The sequence below is a fragment of the Vigna unguiculata genome, chromosome 8, assembly GCF_004118075.2.
Source record: "Vigna unguiculata cultivar IT97K-499-35 chromosome 8, ASM411807v1, whole genome shotgun sequence".
Lineage (NCBI taxonomy): Eukaryota > Viridiplantae > Streptophyta > Magnoliopsida > Fabales > Fabaceae > Vigna > Vigna unguiculata.
This window is the reverse complement of record NC_040286.1, coordinates 26,978,397-26,989,531: the sequence shown is the minus strand read 5'-3', so window position 1 is coordinate 26,989,531 and position 11,135 is coordinate 26,978,397. Positions and strand designations below refer to the sequence as shown.

The 11,135-nt window shown below is 30.9% G+C and overlaps 1 protein-coding gene, 1 long non-coding RNA gene and 1 other non-coding gene across 3 annotated transcripts; all 3 read right to left on the bottom strand.

Annotated features, from left to right (window-relative positions):
* Window positions 1-301: 301 nt before the first annotated feature.
* LOC114195048 lies at window positions 302-927 on the bottom strand. The gene is made up of 3 exons (XM_028085444.1): window positions 883-927; window positions 715-813; window positions 302-619 (listed from the first exon to the last, which is right to left on the bottom strand). The coding sequence occupies exons 1-3, from the start codon at window positions 925-927 to the stop codon at window positions 302-304; spliced, it is 462 nt and encodes a 153-aa protein (XP_027941245.1).
* A 6,098-nt stretch (window positions 928-7,025) lies between these two features.
* LOC114195443 lies at window positions 7,026-9,581 on the bottom strand. The gene is made up of 3 exons (XR_003606497.1): window positions 8,787-9,581; window positions 8,057-8,370; window positions 7,026-7,387 (listed from the first exon to the last, which is right to left on the bottom strand). It is a non-coding gene; the product is annotated as an uncharacterized LOC114195443 (long non-coding RNA).
* A 684-nt stretch (window positions 9,582-10,265) lies between these two features.
* Window positions 10,266-10,337, bottom strand: TRNAK-UUU. The gene has a single exon. It is a non-coding gene; the product is annotated as a tRNA-Lys (tRNA).
* Between the last annotated feature and the right edge of the window lie 798 nt (window positions 10,338-11,135).

Sequence of the window (11,135 nt, the reverse complement as noted above, 5' to 3'; positions counted from 1 at the left end):
TAAAGAAGTGAGGAACCTTGTTAGTGTAGGCAACAAAATGAGCCAAGATAGAGACAATGCAGAGGTTAATGTCATAGGAAGGTCGGAAACTGATAGGAAAAGAAAAAAGAATCTTGAATTGGAGGTCAGGATCAATCCTCCTTAAGAGAGAGAAAAAATATTTTGAAAATTATCTTCTGTCTTATTCATATAGGCATTACAATGCTTATATAAGGTGAACCATAATAGAATTGTAACAGAAAGCAAATAACAACTTTCACTCAATGAATGACAGTTGTCTACTAATAGATTTGGTGAATATTTAGTGTTCGTAGTCCTCCCAATTAGAGGGTCGTTTGGTGATGCGTTTAGGCCTAACTCCTTCATCATTCCGAGGCCCATTCTTTGTCAGATTGGGTTCCTCCTCAGCATTAATAACAACTTTAGTTATTAGGCCGTGGTTCCTATCATTCGCCACCGCTTGGAAAGACACCTTGTCCTCAAGGTGATAGTGAGCTGATAACAAATCCCATGACTCCCAAGTGGTATCTTCTGGTGGGAGACCATGCCATTGAACAAGAACTAGATGCCGAGGGGGTACAACAGAATCATCCCATTTGGAATCCAAAATGGAAAGTGGCTGAATGAGCAACCGATCATCCGAGAAATGGGAGGAAGCTCCTGTGGAGGAGGAAGTGGGCCTCGATGTGGTTTGAGCAGAGAGCAATGAAATACTGGGTGAATCTTGGCAGAATCTGGTAAGGCCAAACGATAAGCAACAGGACCAATGGCTTCAACAATTTCAAAAGGACCGTAGTAGCGTTTCCCAAGCTTCTGATATTGAGAATCGGAAACGGACAATTGTCAATATGGACGAAGTTTGACGTACACTCATTCACCAACTTTGTAAGAGACAACACGACGATGAATGTCAGCAAAATGTTTCATAGATCATTGTGCTTTGGTAAGTTGACGGTTCAAATAAGCGATCAGATCTTCGCGAGATGATAATAAGGAGTCAACAGCTTCAACGGAAGAGGAGCCCGAGAGGTAATGAACGATGGTTGGAGGAGGTTTTCCATATGTGGCCTGATAGGGAGAAATACCAATAGCGGAATGGGTGGCAGTGTTATAGCACCACTCGGCAAGGCTAAGAAACTTGGTCCATTGAGATGGATTATTATGAACAAAAGCACGAAGATATTGCTCAAGAATACGGTTCAAGACCTCAGTTTGATCGTCACTTTGAGGATGGTACGTGGTACTCATTTGAAGTTTGGTGCCATTAAGTCGGAATAGTTGTTGCCAAAAATGACTGATAAAAATGGGGTCTCGATCAGAGATCAAACTTTTAGGAAAGCCATGAAGTTTGCAAACCGTGTTTAGAAAAAGTTGGACAACTTTGCTTGCTGTAAAGTGTGCTGGAAGAGTGCCAAAATGAGCCCCTTTTATGAATCGATCAACCACTACGAGAATCACAGAAAAACCCGAAGAAGAGGGAAGACCGGTGATAAAATCAAGGGCAAGATCCTCCCATGGAGCAGAGGGTGGTGATATAGGTTGAAGTAAACTAGGGGTTTTCTGAGCAATATATTTGGTTTGTAAGCATGTAGAACATTCAGAAATGAAACGTTGAACATCCTTTCGCATTCCCAGCCAAATAAAATTTGCGGACAGGCGGCTAAGAGTTTTTGCGACACCCATATGACCGCCGAGAGGAGATGCATGGAACTCAGCCAAGAGGAGGGGAATGAAAGAGCAACTTTTTGGTACCCAAATACGTCCCTTGTGAAGTATTAAACTATTAACAGTCTTGTAGTCCTGATAAGAATCCGGGGACATAGAGATTTGTTGGCACAAGGTGTTAAATTCCTCCAAAGTAGCCAATTTCTTCTTCAGATCATCAAGGAATTGAAATTGTGGAATAGAGAGGATCCAATGGGCGGAAGCCATATCAGGATTGTGAATACGTGAAAGAGCATCAGCGACAAAGTTGTGTTTTCCGACCTTGTATTTAATTGTGTATTCATATCCGAGAAGTTTAGCCAAATAGACGTGTTGCTCCGGGGTTTGGATAGCTTGGTTCATCAAATCCTTTAAACTGCGATGATCAGTGAGGATGAAAAAAGGGTGACTCAAAAGGTATTGGCGCCAACGCTTGACTGTAGTGGTGATAGCGTGAAGTTCCCGAATATAAGTGGAGGAGTGCAGAAGCTTAGGACAAAATTGTTTCCTGAAATAAGCGATGGGGTGGTCATGTTAAGACAAAACAACACCCATGCCAGAACCAGAGGCATCTGTTTCAACAAAAAATGGAAATGTGAAATCTGGGAGGGCGAGGACAAGAGCTCTGGTCATAGCACGTTTAAGAGCCTCAAAGGCCACCTGCGCATCAGTCCCTGCGAAGTAAAGAGGTCAAAGGAAAAACAAGTTTAGCATAATCCTTAATGAAACGACGATAAAACCCCGTTAGGCCGAGAAATCCACGTAGGGACTTCTGAGAAGATGGTGTGGGCCATGCAAGCATGGCATCGATTTTGGAAGGAACCGGCTCCCCGCACCGGAGATAATATGACCCAGGTATTCGATTTTGGATTCTCCAAAAACACATTTCGAATATTTGAGAAAAAATTGGCCCTGTTGGAGTAAACAAAAGACCATCTCAAGATGACGAATGTGTTCCTCAAAAGTCTTGCTGAAAATAAGGATATCATCGAAGAAAACGATGACGAAGCAATTTAAGTAAGGGCTGAGTAACTCATTCATCGTTGCTTGAAAAGTGGAGGGGGCGTTGCAAAGCCCACTCCACGCATGAAATTGGATGTTCCCCATTTTGATGGGACAAATGCTGTGTCTTGGATTTTTCAATGAAAGCACCAAATTGATAGGAACAGAAAAAAGAATCCTGAATTGGAGGTCAGGATCAATCCTCCTTAAGAAAGAGAAAAAATATTCTGAAAATTATCTTCTGTCTTATTCATATGAGCATTACAATGCTTATATAAGGTAAACCATAACAGAATTGTAACAGAAAGCAAATAACAACTTTCACTCAATGAATGACAGCTGTCTACTAATAGATTTGGTGAATATTTAGTGTTCGTAGTCCTCCCAATTAGAGGGTCGTTTGGTGATGCGTTTAGGCCTAACTCCTTCATCATTTCGAGGCCCATTCTTTGTCAGATTGGGTTCCTCCTCAGCATTAATAACAACTTTAGTTATTGGGTCGTGGTTCCTATCAGAAACAAAGACCCCAACGCTTCAACAAATGTCGCCCGCAATTGCACTGATACGTGATGAAGAGACCATTGACACACTGATGACCTTAGATTCGTTCTAGTGGCTTTCCGATAAGTTTGATAGTGGAGAAGATAGGCCCTTTGTATGAGTAGTTGGAACCAGAAAAAGAGAGTCCGTGTTTTTTTTCAGTGTAGTGATCCACCCCTCCTTTTCTATCACTCCACCAAAACCTCAATTTTTTTTAAAAAAGTAACCAACTGGAAGATCACTGTTCCCACCTCTCCACTAACTTTATCCATCAACGGTTCCAAAAGAAAAAAGGTTGTATAAAAAAGTTCCGGGATGTAGGAGGACTAAAATGTGATGCGAAAAACTTTTGGCCTTTTTGTCTAATGTGGAACTAAGGTGTGTAGAAACTAAAACTTGGGGTAGAAAAAGAACTAGGCTATCAATTCATTCTAAAGAAAAATAAAATAAAATAAAATAAACACAAAAAAGAAACACACACATAAATTATATTTTTTCCCAAACTTTTATACATTTTATTTTCCCCATATTTTTTATTTATTTATGCACCTCAAATTTTCTAACAATTTACTTACCCGGACATAATATATGTGACTATACGGAAACCAACCCGACTCACCACAGGTTCAACCCGGGTGAGCCGGGTTCTTGGTATGGCCCACGGGTTCTGACCCACTTTGACGGTTCTACCTATACCCATACCCAGTCAATGCGAGGATTCCTCGTCAAAACGGGGATAGGTTCAAGCAATATCCACGGGGGCAGATTTATTTGCCATCTTTAGTAGGGATGGCAATGGGGCCGGGCGGGACAAGTTTCGTTATCCGATACCCATCCCCATCGAAAAAATTCATCCTCATTCTCATATCCAAACCTAACGGGTACCAAACTTTTGCCCCATCCCCAGAGGCGGAACAAGGTTGTGACATAGGGGAGCCAGGGCTCCCCCAACCATTTCTATTTTTTGCTTTTTTTGTTATTTAAAAAATAATATTTATATATTATTATTTTATTTATATTAATTGATTTTTATTTTACTTTATTTTATATATTTTAAAAAAATATACTTATATATTGTTATTTTATTTATATATTATTAATATTATTATCTTATTTATATTAATTTAGTTTGGATTTTTTTTAAATTTAAAAATCATATTTTTTTTTTCTATTATAATTTTTTATTTGGTTTTTCTTTTCCATGTTTCCATCTCTTTCTCTCATTTTATTTTCATCTCAATTTTCACCATTATTTCTTTATTATTTTCAAAATCAAATTGCACTACGACAAGATTGAAAAGTTAATGAATATTTTGAATAAAAAATGATGTAAGAAATTACTTTTTTTTAATTAAAAAAAATAATTTATATATAACAAATATAATTTGGCCCCCCTAAAATTTTTGGTCAAGTTTCGCCACTACCCATCCCCATTCCCATCCCCATCCCCATAGGTAACGAGTATATACTCGTTTTAATTAAAAAAATAATTTATATATAACAAATATAATTTGGCCCCCCTAAAAATTTTGGTCAAGTTCCGCCACTGCCCATCCCCATCCCCATCCCCATAGGTAACGAGTATATACTCGGTACCCATACTTATATCTGTTTTCTTACTGTTTTAATATTAATTAATTAATTTTTATAAAATAAAATAAAAATTACAGCAAAGTAAACATATTATATATATAATATTTAAATAATAAATTAGATATATAAATAAATATAAAATAATAAATTTTTATACTTTTTTAATAACATATTAATTAAAAACAATTATCAATAATACTGTGATCACTCATTATCAATACAATTATTTTAATATTAATTTTTTTATAAAGTAATTATATATATATATATATATATATATATATATATATATAATATACTGTTAATAATATCAAACTATAATTATCAATAATATATTGTTAATATTCCTAATAATAATACTATTAATATTACTAATAATAATACTATTAAATTTAATAATAATAATAATAATAATAATATTATTATTATTAAAATTTTATAATTTAAATTTGTTTTCTATATTCATAAAAAACTTATAAAAATTTGAAAGATAATATTTTCTGTTGATTTTTACCATTTGATTTGATTTTCGATTTCTATGCTATACTCATTTTATTTTATATATATATATATATATATATATATATATATATATATATATATATGTTGTTTAAGACTTAATAAAAAATAAAACGTATATAATTATTTTCTTAGAATACTTTTAGAAATTAATCATAAAATAATTAAATTTTATTTGAATATTTTATAACTAAGTTAGATATTTTAATTATATAACAAAAATATTTTGACTTTTCTACTGAAAAATTATCCGGTAAAATACTGATTGTAAAACAAATTTAAATTTTCTCATATTATTATATTGAAAAAATTTTAATATTTGTATTTTGTATAATATATATATATATATATATATATATATATATATATATATATATATATATATATATATATATATATATAATTTGGTAAATTAAAACAATTTCATAAAATTTATTTATTCATTCTAAAACATCATTGAAAAAATTAGATAAATTAATTCATAGGAATTAAAAATAATATAATAAAAATATAAAATATATGTCAATATCATTTTAAATCATTTCTTCATTGCCTTAATTAAATAGAAAATACTTTATATATAAGATTTATGTGTATTTCATTCTTATATTATTTTATTAAAACCTATTAATTTTAATTATGTAATAAAATTCATATTTGTACATTATATTACAATAAACCTATAATTTTGTAATTTTTAGTTTTTAATTTCTATTAAAAGGATTTTAGTTTTATATATTCAAAGTATTAATAAACATTGTCAATGGGATTTGATGTTAAAGTTTATAATTAAAATTTAACTTGAATGATGAGTAAAATATATTTATTTTTGTTTATATTAAATTTAAAAATATTATTTTATAATTAATGTTTTCAAATTTTTTTCTAAATTTTAATTTTATAATTAACGAACTATTTCTTAAAATTTATAATTAAACTTATAGGAGATGAAAACTATTTTTTTTTTACTGAATATGAAATGAACTTTTTGGTACAAATATTAAAAGTAACATTGACATTAATGTCAAGGTTTATCAGTGAAAGAGGTTGAAAATACATAGATCTTCAAACTCATATTGCACTCAGAACTGATCAGAACTAATAAATATAACGTGAATATATATTTTTTAAATAATTTAATAATATTATTTTTAATTTTCTTAATTAATTATTTTTTAGTTTCAGTTCATATGTATTTTTTATTAAAATTAAATTAAAAATAATCTTACAATTCATTATCTTAAGTAATTAATATGATTTTTTTTTCTATAACAACAATGAACTTTACGAGAAAAATCAATTAAATTCCTCTATTTTCTATTCTTATTCCTTAAAATAAAAACTCCCATGAGAGATAGAAAATAATAATTTCAACTTTTGTAAAAGATGAATTAAGTTTAGCTCATTTAAAGCTAAAAATAAAACTTATACTTTTACGTGAAGTGAATTTTGAAATGAATATATTTCATTAAACTACTTTATATAAACTACTTTGAGTACTAAACTAAAATCTAAAATAATTTCTATTATTCAAAAAATTGTTCTGAAACGTAAAAATATTCATCCCCACCAAAATTTTACAAAATATCAACAAATTTTCGTCTTATAAAATTATTAGTTGCTTTATCCCAATACTGTACAGTACAAATTATAGAAAGAGTCAATTAGACGTTGGTAAATAATCAAATCAATCTTATTGCTATAATAGAATGAAGTTAAAGTAGACACATATCCTAGCAACATTTATTTTTTGGTCAAACTCAATTAAAGAAAGACTACTTTAAGTATGCTCTCCACTTTGTATCAATGATTTGAATCAATAAATGTTTTTCTCATACTAAGATGATATTGTTCATCTATAGCATGGGCACTGTAACTTATAAATAACACTTATCTACTCAACATAGCAAGCTTCGATTGCAGTACTCAAAATGACAGTAGCCACAATATCATTGTCCACTAATAGAGATCAGGGAGTGGCTTTGCACTTGTGATATCATAGGTAGATAAATGTATACTGTTCCAGAGCCTGCAAAACCATTTGTCTACTTGATTAGTGTGTGAGTAGACACTGCCACTAAAACAGGTAGAGTTAGGTATAAATTTGAAAAAAATAAAGAACCAAAAGTCTCAATCATAAAGTTGCAAAATAGAAATTCCATAATTAAAAAATTGCACCTTAAGAGAACTTCAAAATAAAAAATTGCATTTTCATTTTCTGCAACAATAAAAAATATGAATAAAGAGCAAGCCAAAAAGTATATTAGATTTATATGCTAAATTATCGATTACTTAATAAAAAGATAACAAATACAGATCATCTAATAGAGCAAACATTTTGAGGACTGTCAAACTTTCAATTCAAACATTTCATATATGAAGAGTAACGAGTTAATGTCATGGATTTTCTTCTTTTGTTCAAAAGGAAAAAAATAATGCCAGCTTATAAAGTTGATCGATGACACATGCCATCACTTTGAGGTTTATGAATAGGTTCCTATTTCCCCAATTGAAGTTCAACAACACAGATCCTTTTCTCCCTATTGGAGTTCAACAATGATAACCTTGCATTCAAATACAACATTAACCTATAATTAAAATCCACATGTGCATTACATTTATCCTACCCAAAAAGAATAAGCAGGCATAGCGAAACATAATAGAAGTAGAACAAAAATATCCCTTCCAGAAAGCATACCAAACAAAAGTAGGATGTTCCAAGATCAATTATTGTGTCACCCATCCTTCATATGCAATCCCTCTTTCGGCCCTTTCTATCAACCCTTCTGGTAAAGCTCTTCCATGGACTCAAATCCATTAGGAGGCTTATCACTAAAAGAAATGGAAAACTTGGTAGTTCAAGACCAAGCATCAATTCTTTCAACTAATTATGCAGTAACGAGCTTTCATTTTCGTATGCACAGAAAGCAACAAAACCATGGTTGATACCCCCAAGCCATGCAACCCATTTTCCCTCCAATGTAGAGTTTGGTGACTCAGTCAAAAGAGACCCTGAAAGACAAACACACTATTCATACATAGTTTCAAGATATTTTGAGTATTCCCTTCAATGTCTCTACACCATTAATCTAAATTCAATCAGTCAAAAACTTGTACAAAAAATACATGAATTAATACATGAAGTAGTCCAAATAGAACATGAACCATTAAATGTGGGAGGGAACATAAAGAGAGAAATTTTGCAGTTTGTTTTGTTGTTGTAGTGATGCATTAATTAGTTTCTGCAATATGGCCAAAATAACAAATTCAAGGGTCATCAATCGAAAATTAACATTTTAATCACCCGATCAATATTGTGTAAACAATCTATAACATGGAAAACATCATCAGGTTGAACATGGTAGATTATCAACATCTACCATTATGTGTACGGTAACGAAATGGTGAGCATATGGTAACGAAATTACCTTTGTTTTCTCTGGCGATTTGGATTCTCCATTGATTAAGCTAGGAGACCGAGACAGCTAATGTGTGAACGACCTTGTGAATACCACGAGTAGAGTCATCGCCAAAGGAGAAGCAGGCATGCCATGAGTATTGACCACCTTTGATTCCATCATTGCATAAGAGAAATCCCACAAGCCTGAACAAATCAAAGGTAATTAGGTTTCCCATGAAATTAAATAAAATGCGAGAATAAATTTGCCATCGGTTCCTGCAAATACAACATACCGATTTAAGTGAATACAAAAATTTTAGATTAGTGAAAAGATGTATAAATAGGAAACAGTAATCGCGCGCGTGAAACATTCATTTCAAATTTCAAATTCAAATTTTGAATTCAAAATATTTGGAAAAGGTCATTGATGTGTGGGAGACAAAAGCACAATGCTCAATAACTAAGTTGAAAAACTTCTCAAATACAGAGCTGTAAAACACGACAAAGGATCACAAATTTGGACCATATATGAAATTGAAAACTGTAAAATAAAGAAATCAATCACTGATATAGAAAATAATTCAAATGGAAAGCTGAAAAGAAAAAAACAAATGAAGAAACTTGTAAGACCCAAATTAGTGAAAAAAAGAGAAATGCATTAGAAGTGAAAGCAGAAAATGGATGGAAAAATGAAGAGGAGAGAGTTGATTCCACAAATTTGAGATACAAATATGGAAAGATTGAAAACTAAAACATAATCTCTTCTGAGCAGCAAAACTGGAACAAAGAGGAGATGAAATGGGCGTCGTAAAAAGTGAGCTCAGTTTCGCACGATTTAGGGTTTTTATTTTTTAAATTACAATGCAGTGTTTTTGGTGCCAGGTGTTTTAAAGGTGAGATATCCATGTTTACCTCTTTATTTGCTGCCACATCATATATTTTCCTGTTGTAGTAAATTTTATTTTTAGATTTTTAAATTATATTTTTTGTAAGTTTCCTTTTGTGCTCCCTTCAATTGTATTATATATAGATATATCACTTGATTAAAATAACGCAAAAAACAAATATTCAACTAATAATAATAAATAAAATTTTAACATAGATATTGTATCTTTTGAACTTCAATATATATTGGATGGTGATAAAAAGAAATTCATGGCAATTACATTAAAATTTAATATTATAGTAAATAAAATTTATTTATAAAATTATAGTAACAAAATTACAATATGATAATGAGTTAAAAAATAAAAATTAATTATATAAAATATATCAAAATAGTATTTTACATTATAAAAATAAACAACAAATAAAAATATTAAAAAATTATCAAATGTGTGTCTTAGAAACAATTTGAGAGACCATCGAATGAAATCACACAAAGGAGAAAAAAATATTATGGATATGATAAAATGAAAAATACTTTAGAGATCTAAGAAAACTTTTGAAATATCAATATAGTCAATGGTTGAGAAATAACAAAAAAAGTTAGACATTAAATAGCCAACGCTGTCTGTGGGGATCGAACCCACGACCACGTGGTTAAAAGCCACGCGCTCTACCACTGAGCTAAGACGGCATTTTTCATTCAATAAAATTGAAATCACTACATTTTCAGTTAAAATTAAAACATCATATTCGCTCACCTTAGTTACAACTACCCATCACTCTCATATGATTGCAATATAAAAATTTGTAATTTTAAAATTAAAGTTTACTTCCATAATAATTGTTTTAGAAAGTTGGAATAAATGTTTAAAATGTTAAAATCTTTAAAATATATGGTGATTAGTTCAAAATTTATGTATTTTTAATTGATTTTTTTAATAAATTTATTTAGATTTAATATTGTATTAATGTACACACTTGTATTGAATGAATATTACTTCTTTTCAACATTTAATACAAATAATTAAATACTAAATATTTTTTCTAAATTTTGAATTGCAGTTTTAAATACTTATTCTTTCAAAGCATTTTGTAGTATTTGTGCATTATAGTCATATTTTAGATTTACTCTTCCTTCCTCTACCTCATTCACCATTCCTCGGCCCAACTCACCATGACTAACCTGTTGACAAAAGAATAAGATAGACATCTTGCTTCAATAAGGAGTTTTGATGATGATGATGACTTAAGGAGAAATGTGGAAGACTTAATGATGATTCATTGAGAAATGTTAAAGACTTCAAGAATGCATAGAGCTTAGATTCAAGAGACACATTGAAGACTTAAGAGTTTAGTTGTTTAAGTCTTGTAATATGTGTATGTTATTTAAAATAGTTATTAGTAGCTCAAGAGTCAAAAGGCAGAACCCAAGTGGCAGACAATTGAGAGAAAGTGATAATCAATTATCATAAGTATTTTATTAATTTTG

Bases quoted from the DNA above. Each gene is read 5' to 3' on its own strand.
- LOC114195048 (XM_028085444.1), bottom strand. From the start codon at position 927: ATGAAACATTTTGCTGACATTCATCGTCGTGTTGTCTCTTACAAA. The intron at 814-882 runs GTTGGTGAATGA...TCTCAATATCAG, and splicing joins GTCGTGTTGTCTCTTACAAA to AAGCTTGGGAAACGCTACTA. The intron at 620-714 runs GTATTTCATTGC...TTGCTCATTCAG, and splicing joins ATTCTGCCAAGATTCACCCA to CCACTTTCCATTTTGGATTC.